General features: G+C 46.3%; 1 protein-coding gene across 1 annotated transcript; it reads left to right on the top strand.

Moving 5' to 3' along the window:
- The first annotated feature begins 759 nt into the window (after positions 1 to 759).
- Positions 760 to 11,841, top strand: DUSP5 (dual specificity phosphatase 5). The gene is made up of 4 exons (XM_083149843.1): positions 760 to 1,171; positions 6,724 to 6,863; positions 8,081 to 8,300; positions 10,209 to 11,841. Exons 1-4 carry the CDS (start codon positions 808 to 810, stop codon positions 10,607 to 10,609), a joined length of 1,125 nt encoding a protein of 374 aa, XP_083005969.1. The 5' UTR covers positions 760 to 807; the 3' UTR covers positions 10,610 to 11,841.
- The last annotated feature ends 2,807 nt before the right edge of the window (positions 11,842 to 14,648 follow it).

The raw sequence follows: 14,648 nt of genomic DNA, 5'->3' as shown, positions 1-14,648 counted from the left end.
CAGTTTTTATACCTGAATGTCAACACAGTCAACATGGACACAATTTAAAGTGCACCGCATCCCCTCGAATCGCTTGCTGTGCGTCGGGCACGGTGCCTCGCTACGCTCGGCACACTTTTTTATTCTCCCACCACGCCGTAGTGGATGGTAGGGCATGAAATACTGCCTGTCGGCTCAAAAAACTCTGAAAACCCCCATGTCGACCTTTTGACTGTCGACCTAGACACTGTCAAACTAATGACCTGTCAAACTAACGACATGTTGAACTAATGACCTTTCAACCTTTTCCCATGTCAACCTAATGACTGTCTACCATCATGCTGTAGACCAAATGACTGCATCCCTTTCTAAGTGACCCCAAACTTTTAAACAATAGTGTATATACACAGACAGCTAGGAGATATAAAGGTTATATACAGTAAGGAGATTATAGGCCGGTGACAGGTAGGTGACACAGGCAGTGGGAGCAGGGGCACAGTGACCCCGGCAGCACAGCACGGTGTGAATGGATGGAGGGGGCTGCTGTTGCCGTGGTTACGGGGCTGTGGAGGAACCAGCGTCCTTCTCTCCGCCTCCCCGGCTCCCTCTGCCGGCGGCCGAACGCACTGTCCTCCCTCCCCGCGGCCGGGGAAGTCTCGGAGCTCTCGTAGGGGGCGGAGCCAGGTATCGATCAGCGTTCTGTGAATGGAGTGGCGTCACTCTCCATATATGGGCAGTGACGTCACCGGCGGGCGGGCCTATGGCATATAAACGGCGGCTGCGGGATCCCCGAGGCGGAAGTGTAGCGTATCGCGCACCGGTGCTGACATGAAGGTGACCTCCATAGACAGCGGGCGGCTGCGCCGGCTCCTCAGGAAGGACTGTGCCCGCTGCCTGCTCCTGGACTGCCGCCCTTACCTTCCCTTCAGCTCCTCCAGCGTGCGCGGCTCCATCAACGTGCTCCTCAACTCCGTGCTGCTGCGCCGGGCGCAGGGGGGAGCCGCTCCGCTGCACTTCGTGGTGCCGGAGGAGGGGGCCCGCTGCCGGCTCAGGGACGGCCAAGTATCCGTGGTGGTGGTGCTGGACGAGCGGAGCCAGAGATGGCAGAAGCTGAAGAAGGAGAGTCCAACCCAGGTGGTGCTGAACACCCTGACCGGCCTGCCTGGGGGTCCCCGGGTCTGCTTCCTGCGGGGTGAGTGTCTGAGACCCCACAGTCCTATATATACCTGTATATATCTCTATGTATACCCACTATTATATACTGCCTGGGGGTCCCTGTGTCTGCTTCCTGCGGGGTGAGTGTCTGAGACCCCACAGTCCTATATACCTGTATATATCTCTTTGTATACCCACTATACCCCGGGTCTGCTTCCTGCGGGGTGAGTGTCTGAGACCCCACAGTCCTATATATACCTGTATATATCTCTATGTATACCCACTATTATATACTGCTTCCTGCGGGGTGAGTGTCTGAGACCCCACAGTCATATATATATATATATATATATATATATATATATATATATATATATATATATATATATATATATATATATATATATATATATATATATATATATATATATATACCCCTGTATGCATACACCCATTATATATTGCCTGGGGGTCCCCAGGTTTTACTTCCTGCGGGTTGAGTGTCTGAGACCCCCAGTCCTATATACTGTACATCTGTATGTATACCCACAATTATATACTGCCTGGGGGTCCCCGGGTCTGCTTCCTGCGGGGTGAGTGTCTGAGACCCCACAGTCCTATATATACCTGTATATATCTCAATGTATACCCACTATTATATACTGCCTGGGGGTCCCCTGGTCTGCTTCCTGCGGGGTGAGTGTCGGAGACCCCACAGTCCTATATATACCTGTATATATCTCAATGTATACCCACTATTATATACTGCCTGGGGGTCCCCTGGTCTGCTTCCTGCGGGGTGAGTGTCTGAGACCCCCAGCCCTATCTGTATACATCTGTATGTATACCCACAATTATATACTGCCTGGGGGTCCCTGGGTCTGTTTCCTGCGGGGTGACTGTCTTAGACCCTCCTATCTATCTGAATACACCAATTACATATGAACACAAGTTTCTATACCCCCATAGCAGGCCTGCGCTCCCCTATATGACAGGATGTACTGGGGGCTGTCATGTATTGTATGAAGTTATTTGTTGCCGTACTGGGAGCACAGAATAGTTTGTCCCTAGATGCTTATATACAGCGTATACTGTGTTTGGATTTTCTGTACAGTGTGTATAATACACACCCTTGTAGTTGTCATGAGAGGATCTAGTACAGCAGCCTGGAGATTACTGTGTGGTTTATAGTGTCCTTCCTGATTAGGTACAAATGCTGATTATGGCAGGATATCCGATAGAATGTAAGCTCTCACGAGCAGGGCCCTCTACCCTCATGGGCTTTACAGTCTTTTACATAAACCATCATTGCTGTTGATTGTATTCATTTAATAGTCCCTGTTTTCCTTATTTATGTACTCTGTAATTGGGCGCTGTGGATCCCTTATGGTGCCATCTAAATAAGGAATTAATACTAATATCTGTAATATCTAAGATGTACAGTGCCAGGGAGATGGGCATTATCCCTGTAATATACATGTATGTATGTATGGTACTAGGGATGGCTGTAATACAGAGGTGTACAGTACCAGGGAGATATACATTAGCCCTGTAATATACACGTATGTATGGTACTAGGGATGGCTGTAATACGGAGGTGTACAGTGCCAGGGAGATAGGCATTATCCCTGTAATATAAATGTATGTATGGTACGAGGGATGGCTGTAATACAGAGGTGTACAGCACCAGGGAGATATACATTATCCCTGTAATATACATGTATGTATGGTACTAGGGATGGCTGTAATACGGAGGTGTACAGTGCCAGGGAGATAGGCATTATCCCTGTAATATAAATGTATGTATGGTACGAGGGATGGCTGTAATACAGAGGTGTACAGCACCAGGGAGATATACATTAGCCCTGTAATATACATGTATGTATGGTACTAGGGACGGCTGTAATACAGAGGAGTACAGTGCCAGGGAGATATGCATTAGCCCTGTAATATACATGTATGTATGGTACTAGGGATGGCTGTAATACGGAGGTGTACAGAACCAGGGAGATATACATTAGCCCTGTAATATACACGTATGTATGGTACTAGGGATGGCTGTAATACAGAGGTGTACAGAACCAGGGAGATATACATTAGCCCTGTAATATAAATGTATGTATGGTACGAGGGATGGCTGTAATACAGAGGTGTACAGTACCAGGGAGATATACATTAGCCCTGTAATATACACGTATGTATGGTACTAGGGATGGCTGTAATACAGAGGTACAGTACCAGGGAGATATGCATTAGCCCTGTAATATACATGTATGTATGGTACTAGGGATGGCTGTAATACAGAGGAGTACAGTGCCAGGGAGATATGCATTAGCCCTGTAATATACATGTATGTATGGTACTAGGGATGGCTGTAATACGGAGGTGTACAGTGCCAGGGAGATAGGCATTATCCCTGTAATATAAATGTATGTATGGTACTAGGGATGGCTGTAATACAGAGGAGTACAGTACCAGGGAGATATACATTAGCCCTGTAATGTACACGTATGTATGGTACTAGGGATGGCTGTAATACAGAGGTGTACAGTACCAGGGAGATATACATTAGCCCTGTAATACATGTATGTATATATGTATGGTACTGGGGATGGCTGTAATACAGAGGAGTACAGTACCAGGGAGATATGCATTAGCCCTGTAATATACATGTATGTATGGTACTAGGGATGGCTGTAATACAGATGTACAGCACCAGGGAGATATGCATTATCCCTGTAATATACATGTATGTATGGTACTAGGGATGGCTGTAATACGGAGGTGTACAGCACCAGGGAGATATACATTATCCCTGTAATATACACGTATGTATGGTACTAGGGATGGCTGTAATACGGAGGTGTACAGCACCAGGGAGATATGCATGAGCCCTGTATGTATGGTACTAGGAATGGTTGTAATACAGAGGTGTACAGCACCAGGGAGATAGGCATTATCCCTGTAATATACACGTATGTATGGTACTAGGGATGGCTGTAATACGGAGGTGTACAGCACCAGGGAGATATGCATGAGCCCTGTATGTATGGTACTAGGAATGGTTGTAATACAGAGGTGTACAGCACCAGGGAGATATGCATTATCCCTGTAATATACACGTATGTATGGTACTAGGGATGGCTGTAATACGGAGGTGTACAGCACCAGGGAGATATACATTATCCCTGTAATATACATGTATGTATGGTACTAGGGATGGCTGTAATATAGAGGTGTGCAGCACCAGGGAGATATACATTAGCCCTGTAATATACATGTATGTATGGTACTAGGGATGGCTGTAATATAGAGGTGTGCAGCACCAGGGAGATATACATTATCCCTGTAATATACATGTATGTATGGTACTAGGGATGGCTGTAATACAGAGGTGTACAGCACCAGGGAGATATGCATTATCCCTGTAATATACATGTATGTATGGTACTAGGGATGGCTGTAATACAGAGGTGTACAGCACCAGGGAGATATACATTAGCCCTGTAATATACATGTATGTATGGTACTAGGGATGGCTGTAATAATACAGAGGAGTACAGTACCAGGGAGATATACATTAGCCCTGTAATATACATGTATGTATGGTACTAGGGATGGCTGTAATACTGAGGTGTACAGCACCAGGGAGATATGCATTAGCCCTGTAATATACACATATGTATGGTACTAGGGATGGCTGTAATACAGAGGTGTACAGTGCTAGGGAGATATGCATTAGCCCTGTAATATGTATGTATGTATGGATGGTACTAGGGATGGCTGTATTGCAGAGGAGTACAGTACCAGGGAGATATGCATTATTATCCCTGTAATATACATGTATGTATGTATGTATGTATGTATGTATGTATGGTACTAGGGATGGCTGTAATACAGATGTACAGCACCAGGGAGATATGCATTATCCCTGTAATATACATGTATGTATGGTACTAGGGATGGCTGTAATATAGAGGTGTACAGCACCAGGGAGATATGCATGAGCCCTGTAATATACACGTATGTATGTATGTATGTATGTATGTATGGTACTAGGGATGGCTGTAACAAATAGATGTGAGGTACCAGGGAGATATGCATTAGCCCTGTAATATACACGTATTTATGTATGTATGGTACTAGGGATGGCTGTAATAAATAGATGTGAGGTACCAGGGAGATATACGTAATTCCTGTAATATACACAAATGTACTATAATAGGAAGAGGTGAACAGAACCAGGGAGATGTGCTTCAGTGTTGTAATATACATATATGTACAGTTTGGGGGGTAATATACATATACTGTATATGCGGTACTGGGGAGTGATGTACTACACCCATGTCCGGTATCTGGGAGAGCTGTGTGTGTGTGTGTGTGTGTATATGTGTGTGTATGTGTGTATATGTATATGTATATGTGTGTGTGTGTATGGTATTGGGGACATAGAGGGTGTTCGGTCTGGGAAGGGTGTACAGGAAATGGCTTCCTATAGTCCTGTTTTTAGCAGCTGAGTGAGAGGTCCCAACACTGCAGGAAGACGTGACTGTCGTTAATTAAATCATCTCTCCCATTATACAGCTGTTATGTCCTGTGCCCCCCTCAGCTGGGGGCTGTCTGTACAGGGGGGGGGGGGGGGGTCATCTTGTTAATAGGGGTAGTAAAACAATGACCCCCCTGGGGGTGAGGGCTGTTACAGGGGGTTATGTGCAGGTCAGTGGGATCTGTCTTCCCTGCTTGTTACATCAAGAATGTAAATGTCTGAAGTGTGATGTAAATGTGAAGGGAGATGGTGCTGGTGGTCCCTGCAGTGGGGGTCTGACTGATTAGGATGGCTCCTGGTCTTATCTGGGGACTTGGTGGCTAATCTTTATCTGAGTGTTCTTTCGATGTGTATTGTGGCAACAGTAGTTTAACACTGTGTGTGTGTGTGTGTGTGTGTGTCTCTCTCTCAATATTTATTTATTTGTGTGTATCTATCTATTTATTTTTGTGTGTATCTATCACACATTTTTATTATTCCTGCTGCAATGAATGGGGGCTTGATCCATTTGAAATTCTTAACAACCCACTTTATTATTGGACACCCGATTTAGGCTTTTCCTTTTGAAAGTAAAGCATGAATTGCATCCCCCCTCCTGAGATCTCCTCCCCCTGTCCTTATTTACCTTCCTGTATCCCCCAGTACAGGAGGTAGCTGCTAATCACCTCCTATTCTCTGCCTGCAGACACTTATCCCCCTGAGCTCTCTGATTAGTGCCAGACATAAGGACAGTTTGCTCTGTGGCAGGAATAACCTGGGCTGCCGCAGTCATTTGCCTCTAGCACTACCACCAAACAGGATGTGAGCACCAACCATGTCACCAACACCCAGCAGCTCCTCGCACAGTAATCGCTGATTATTAAAATCATCATCTCCTTATGCTAATCTGCTGCTAATAATCATTGTGTAAGCGTACAAGTCCTGCGAGGACAGCCTGTCGGCACATCGTGCCTCTGGGAATAGTAAAACATTTCCCTAATGTTTACATGTACTGTAGGTGCATTGCATCATTAACGGAAACGCTTGTGCTTCTGTCTCCCTAGGGGGGTACGAGTCGTTCCACGCGGAATATCCGGAATGCTGCGTTGATCAGAAAACGCTGTCTCAGGAAGAAAACGAAAATGACCAGAATCTCTTGATCAGTGACCGGTTGCCATCCTTCCACAAGCCGTCATACGATCAGGTAAGCCGAGCATTCCACGTCAGTCTACAAAGTGCTTTAGGCTGCAGGAGAGGGATCTCAAGATCCCACTCCTCCATAAAATGTAGCCATAGGCATAAAGCGCTGTATGTCATGTGCACTGTCTGGTAGGTAAAGCCAGACCGCAGTCCCCTTTTAGAATAATGGGGGGGGGTGAATAGCAGCAGTTAAAGGGTTAAGTGGTGTGGCTTTGCCTCCTGCTAAGCCCTGGTCCATTAGCAGGATACGGGTGGCTAATAGGCATGCATCCGGGGGGATCAATAAAGCGGTCTCCGCTTCCTGCGAGACGTCAGGCAGGCCGGACGCTCCTGAAGAGATGGACTCGGAAACATGAGATGACCTCAAGCAGAAAATGATCTGACTCGTCTCCTGTCCCCTATATCCCAGTACACGTAAAAGCCCTATAATTACCTGGCCGCCCTCTGGATTACATTACCGATCCATTATTGATGCCCAAATCTCCTAGCTAAACTCGTATTTCATGTTCTCTCCATTACATCCGTAATGTGCTCACCTCAAATAGAGCGTAATACCTAGGGCCGTGTGTGACCCATCCATTCCTATGGAATTGTTAAAGTTGGTGGTCTCTGGGATTCCTGATACAATGAGGACTAAACTCATTCAGTGAATGTCTCAATATTTCTGCTGAACATAGAAAATTATTTGCGGTGGAGAAAACATGGCGCCGCCCTTAAGACAATTGTGTCCCCCGAGACTTGGAAAGTACCATCCGCAGTGGTCCTCAGTCATTGTGGTCACGGCCACTTGGTCACTGCGTGGTCACTCAGTCATTGTGTGCTGTTACCGAGAATCCTCAACATTCTGCTGAGGCGTTAATGACTCTTATTTCTGGTCATATCTGACTCTCCTGCTGATAAAAGGCCACGTCTGTTTACCTGGGGGCAGGAAGCGATGTGATGTATTCATCGCTTTTCCCAGTATGTGGTCCTGACAACGGGATGTCTGTGGGCTGAATATGAGTCATTGACTTATAATTCTAGGGTGTTGAGCCAGAAAGCACAAATGTTGCAGAACATCCTATATTTGGAAACCGTTTCATCATAATTACGGGGAATATTACTCATGGGGTCTCATACGCCACTTGCTATTATTCCAATTGAAATTATTTCATTTTTTTAACTCCCTGTGGGTGTTGTGACCTTTTATCATTAAACCGTTCTCTGCAACTTGTCTTCCAGGGAAGTCCTGTTGAGATCCTTCCGTTCCTGTACCTCGGCAGTGCCTACCATGCTTCCAAATGCGAATTCCTGGCCAACCTTAGCATCAGCGCCTTACTCAACGTCTCCCGGAAGTGCTCGGACTTTAGCAAAGACCAATACAAGTACAAGTGGATTCCGGTGGAGGATAACCACAACACGGACATCAGCAGCCACTTCCAGGAGGCCATAGAGTTTATCGGTAAGTGCCTACTTGCCGACCTGACTTCATTTCTAATGTGGGAAGTGGATGTTGGTTCCGGACAGAGCGGAGCAAGCTCACAATCTGTAGAAATAGTGGTCTCATGGGCACTTTTGGCTCTATGGGACCTATTCGTTAAGCTGAATGGGGCTTGGCATACATACAAAAACTCTGGTTCCCGCAATTTTTTCAGCAACTGGCCCGTTCAGTTGGTGACTCAATTACTGCCCCTTGATATTCATTTAAACTCCACAAATGTAAGACTTTGGGAGTTGACTACAACAAGCGCCATCATCAGATGTCGTTCCTTCCCAGAGCCCCACTCCTTCATCTGGGAACAATGATCTATATTACCCAGCGTCTAACCAAACCCAAAAACTTGGATCAAATATTTTTATTTTTTTTTATTTTCTGAATACTGTAAATGACCATCGCTCTGTACCGTACACACAATGATAATCATTTACACAATCGGTCTGGTCTGCTAGTGCGGCTATTGTACAGTGTTTGGCTTAATATGTAGTTGACCTCACAGGAGTACGATCCAGTCCCTGTAAGCAACACTTGCTGATCCACTCTCCAGCTGAGAATACTGTTTCTGAGAACCCAATCAGAGAATTTTAAGGAGTTAATTGCCCCATGTAGCTTTACCCTTAACATGACCTGGGCCAGCAGTCCCTCCTTGAATACTTGGCAGTAAAGGTCAAGGGAATGCCTGAGGTTAAAGTGGGGTTACGGAAGAATGTGTGTTTTACTACTTGGTGTATAAGTGGCACTGAGACACAGCTGCTCAGGGGATTGAACACTTTTACAACCGTTAACCTTAAACCCACCCGTCAATTAAACTCTTGAGCTGGCTGTTCTCAGACCCCTGAAGAATTCTTCAGAAGGGTAAATAAACAGGAATGGCTCTGTAATGACAGGAACTGCAGCCGTAGACCATTTGTCCTAGGTAGTCAGTAACGGCAGCAGCTTCTGGTGACAGAACAATGGTTTACTGGGCAATAAAAGCTGCTAATGGTCATGCGATTGCCCAGCCTTTCAGGGCCCTGTAATTACTGATGCACTTTCCTCTGGAGATTAGGGGTCTTTGTTCTTGGCAGGTGTGTATGGCCGGTACAGCTGAGGTCTCCTGGTAATGAGCCTTATTTCAGTATCCAACTCAGATTCTGTGCAGATAAATAGTTTCCCAAGTAGAGTTGTATATCAAGACCATGTTGACAAAGCAAAAAAATACAACTGGACGAAACCATGCTGCACTGCAGTTGGGGCAGATGTAATGTGCAGAGTTAGATTTGGGTAGACTTGCGAATGGATATGTACAGGTGCACATCCGTTCGTACCCGTGTGAATATGTCCAAAATACTTTGTAACGGGCTCACTATCTAAAGCATCGATGGTTTATGGCCGATGTTGAATACTTTTGCCATCGATGGGGAGAACCAGATTATTTCCTTACATAGATGGCGCAGCAAAACCGATGTTCTGCTGTGTTTTTTATTTTTTAGAATATATATTTATTAGCGCTACACCCACCAAGCCCCGTCCACATGATTTGATTGGCCCACAGGCCAATCACTCAAACATAATAGAGGACTATTGATATATAAAACTATCGATAGTCACCCGTTGAATAGTTTTACACTATTGATGGCCAGTTGCACTTTTGTCATTGATGGCAAAGGCACCGATGGCCACCCCTGCGATTACAGCCACATCTGGGCTGACGCTGACGTCACAATAAATAATGGCTGCTTTATTTGTACACTGCAAAGTTTGCACAAACCCCAACTAAATCTAACACTCTGCACATTACATCTGCCTCATCTGCAGTGCACAAGACTTGTGTATCTGGATGAATGCGAATGATCCTGTCCCTGTACTTACGTTGTGTATTGTCTTGTGCAGATACGGTGAGACGGGCCGGAGGAAGGGTCCTGGTACACTGTGAGGCTGGCATCTCCCGCTCCCCCACCATATGCATGGCGTACCTCATGAAGACCAAGAGTTTCCGCCTGGAGGAAGCGTTTGAGTACATCAAGCAACGCCGCAGCCTTATATCGCCCAACTTCAGCTTCATGGGTCAGCTCCTACACTACGAGTCGGAGATCTTTGCTTCCAAACCAAGTGCCCCCGTGCTGTCTTGCAAGCGGGACTCAATGTCGTTCTTTGCAGAGGAGATGAACCTTGGGCAGCGCTTCGAGGGCTCCTGCTTCTCTTTCCCGACTTCGGTCTTGACGCCTGTCCCGCTCAGGTCTCCGGTCCACCAGTTAAAACTCAGTCCGATCACTGCCACTTCCTCCTGCTGATACGGGGTCGGCTTACAAACTGTGAATGCAATTGTTTTTCTAATGTGCAATACAACGGCATCGCACCATTCCGCGGACTACCGACGTGCAAGTTCATCCAACGCTTTAATGACTTTACAGTCTACAAGGTCCAAAACTTGGAGTCTGCTGTTTACAACCTCGGGAAAATGACCATTGTAGTCCTTTAAGTTCTGTGTAATTCTGTACAATGTTCCTTCGGCTATAGTCGGGGTATCTGCTGTACCCGTTCAAAATATTGCGTGAGGACTCGGCCAATCCTGGACCCAGGGTATTGGTCGGTGCCAGAGTAGCGATTACATGTGGCACATTACATGTACGGTGACTGGTAGATCAGCATCAAATACTGCATGTGCCAGTATAGAGGTGTGAGTGTTACGTGGTAGGTGCTGCCAGTCTTGCCCTGATGTGGATGGAGGGCACTGCCCCCCCCCCTCCAGTATTGTCTCTTTGGGGGGTAGTGATGTATTTCCTGTAGGGCTCAATACAACAAGCTGTATTGCACATTGGGGCAGTGAGACTATTATATTTATAGAATTCCTATGGCCGACGGCAGGAGTGTAACACTTCCGTCTGGTGTGTGGACTGACCGCAATACACTAGCGGACTCACTTGAAACGTCCGGTCACCGATACACTGGAAACGGCTTGGGGCATGATCCTATATACGTAAGACGGCCTATCCCTACACTGGAAATTATTGTTTGTTACAGAGACCTTCTTTACTTCTGTGATGTCATTTCTCATTGCCCCTGCTCCGGGGTCTGTATGTAATAAGTACATAGGACAGTCACGTAATGGGGGACCCAGATGCCGCTTGAGTTTAGAATCGCAAAAACCAAAATGTAACCAGCTGCAGTAGACTCTCCTTGCTGTATGGGGGTTGTTCTGCTGAGACCCCATGCACCTACACCTAAATGGGAACAATGCACTATTTTTGTTGTGATAACAAAGCAATATCTACTGGAAGGTGTCTGTACGTTGTCGTGGTGTCAATCTGTATTACAGGGCTCTGGGGGTTCACACTGGATCGTTTACTTAACCTCTCGTCTGCTGGAGGAAAGCTTTTGTCAATAACGAGGCTGTCACTGTATATATATATGTGGTCAATTGTTCCATCCCATGTTACAGGGTACAATGCAATAATATGATGTGTATCTATAACGAAGGGTCCACCTTCGCTGTGCCAATAAATGTTGTTTTTTATTTAACAAACTGACTTGAAGGATCCTTTCTTTATAAAAAAGAAAGGCGTTATTTTATCTTATTGACCTTTTCTCCTGTCAGCCTGGGACATCGGACTCTATACAACCTAAAGATCTAGAATGTGGAAAAACTCCCATCTGTTCTTGTTCCAGTGGAGTTCACACTCTGTTCTCTACCCCACACTCTAGGGTTTGTTATGGTAGCGCTTATATCCCCTTCACCAATGAGACCTCTCACATCATGCACTGGGCTAATGTCCACTTCTATTGGGAATAGTAACCTGTGGTGAGCGTAGCGAGTCTGCAAGGGTACAATGGAGCCTAAATAAAAGAAAATAACATATGGCAAACCTAGCGTTCAGAAATAATTATACTGTAAGGGCATAGGAACATCTGCAGTCACCTGATGTCACATACAGGTCCTTCTGGCGAAGGGGATAGATTCTACCTTAATGCTATCAGCTGACCATTTACAGTGTGCACAGAGAACGTACAATATACAAACAGCACACAGTAGGGCCTGCTAGGAATTCAACCCAACTCTGGTGCTATGAGACAGCAGAACTTATTACTGGGGTACTTGGGGAAATTCCAAAATTACCCTGTTCTCAACCTGGGGCTTTGCCAGTGCAAGCAGTATTTTCCTGTGTCGTGGCTCAGTGTGGGTGTCAGTGTAATTCCCCTGGAATTTCACAGGTTTTTTGCAGGGTTACTCCTGGGAATTACACGGGTGTACGCCAATGTGAACAGGCGCGACCCAGGTTTTTCTCACAGGATGTGAAAAAGAAAGCGAATTGGGGAATCCGATCAGGTGACCTGTGGAACAACTGGTTGTGAACAAACTTCGTACGCAGTACTCCAAGGTGCGTTATCTCAAGCGGAGGAACAGTGGTGATGCCTGTATGGACAATCAAAGCTTCTTTCAACAGCCAATCAATGCTGCTCTTAGATTCCTCAGACTTGATGACCTGGCAGACCCGGTAACCAGTGTGAAAGGGGCAGTCCTGGGAGACTCCGACACATATGTTATTGTGGCTGAAGAGTTAGGCACAAATCACAGGCATCTGATATGGTGGCTGACCACTCATGCAGGTAACATTTAGTATAGTCGGGATGGCTACCAACCATCGATGTTTAAAAAAACGTTGATGGTTTATTGCCGATGTTGAATAATTTTGACATTGATGGGGGAGAACCGGATGGCTTCCCACCATCGATGTCAAGCTTAAATTATTAGTTTTGTTTTGCTCTTTCCTGGGACATGAAGCATAGCTCCGCCCACAGGACACTCGTGAAGCCCCACCCCATATTCTGATTGGCCAAAGACTATGGCTGACCATCGATATGTAAACACATCTATGGTCATCCATTGCATAGTTATGTACCATTGATGGCCAAGGCAACAATGGCCATCCCTAGTAGAGGCAGCTTGAAGAGTTTTACCATTTAACTATACAGGTGGTTACATTGAGATACATGGGGCTGGATACCCCACTCCCGCCAGGCTCCTGTGTATGTTAGGACAAATGCATGAATGTAAATCTAATTTCAGTGGCCATAATTAACATGTTACATCTGCCACATATGCAGCGCACATGTTTTTTTTTTCCATTTGAGAAGGAATTTGCCTCTAAGAGTGATCCAGAATAAGGCCCTTTGTATCAGGCCTTCCTTGGGGCTGGTTAGTTCCTAATTCTTAGGTAACAAATATGTCCTGCAGCTGAGGAGATAGAAGGGAATGTGGGGTACCCAGTGGCGTAACGATTAATTTTCTCCTCTCTGCCAAAAATGTTGGCAGCCCCCCCAATTCCCCCCCCCCAAGTAGAGTTAACATTACCCCTCCCGCATCCAACGCCGGTATTGTCTGTGATCCCATCCCGGCTCCTGCTGCTAATGAAAAGTGAGACACAAAAAAAAATGGCTGCCCCCATACAGCAGACCGTTTTTAAGGATTCTAGAGGAGGCTGCTGCCGCCTCTAGCATCCTCAAAAACTGTCTGCTATACGGGGGCAGTGTCTCACTTTTTATTAGCAGCAGGAGCCAGGAGGGACGGGACCTGCCGCATCTGTCTGCGGTCCTGTCCCGGCGCCGACAGATGTGGCAGGCAACAGCGGGTAACAATAGCCCCGCAGAGGGCCCCCAGCGCCCACACTTTCTAAGCGCCTCCCCACCACCGTGGGGTCTGCGGGGCTATTGTTACGCCACTGGGGCTACCTACAAAGGGCCTGGTTCTGTGCTGGCTGCTGGCACGGACCAGTAAGCAGCCAGTATAGCAAATGCTTTCCCTTGACCTTAATGTCATTTGAATATGATGAATGAACATGGGAAAATCATAACTAGATGCTCTCTTCCGATTTATATAAAACGTATGCAATTCTGTGTGGAACTTGTTCCTATGCAGAACATGGATGGACATCGCTGGCTGGAAGTAAAGCCATGTTTTTTTTATTGTTGGCAAAGTGGTCATTCCTCTGCAGTCCTCTTACAAGGCAGCAGTTCCCGACCTGGGGTATGCTGCAGACTGGTTGGAGGTACTTGAAAATAATATTGGCGGTGGTGTAAGAAGAAGTTTCCCGATGGCGTAACAAGTCTTCTGTTGCTGTGGAGATGCACTTCTGGTTCCGTCTGTAGACGGGGTAGCAATCTCAAGGTGCTACCCGCGCTGCCCTCAGGCGGATAAACGGCGGGCGGCCTCCTAACAGTGGGAGAAGACCATCAGCATTCATCTGCTCAACACTGACACTGATGGAGGAGGCAGCAGCATTAATCCTACAGGCGTTACAGAGTTAGCGGGAACCCCAGGGACAGTACACATTC

The sequence above is a fragment of the Crinia signifera genome, chromosome 6 (assembly GCF_055691185.1).
Source record: "Crinia signifera chromosome 6, ASM5569118v1, whole genome shotgun sequence".
NCBI classification, from domain to species: domain Eukaryota; kingdom Metazoa; phylum Chordata; class Amphibia; order Anura; family Myobatrachidae; genus Crinia; species Crinia signifera.
This window is presented reverse-complemented; position numbering and strand designations above follow the sequence as displayed.

Bases quoted from the DNA above. Each gene is read 5' to 3' on its own strand.
- DUSP5 (XM_083149843.1), top strand. From the start codon at position 808: ATGAAGGTGACCTCCATAGACAGCGGGCGGCTGCGCCGGCTCCTCAGG. The intron at 1,172-6,723 runs GTGAGTGTCTGA...CTGTCTCCCTAG, and splicing joins CCGGGTCTGCTTCCTGCGGG to GGGGGTACGAGTCGTTCCAC. The intron at 6,864-8,080 runs GTAAGCCGAGCA...CTTGTCTTCCAG, and splicing joins ACAAGCCGTCATACGATCAG to GGAAGTCCTGTTGAGATCCT.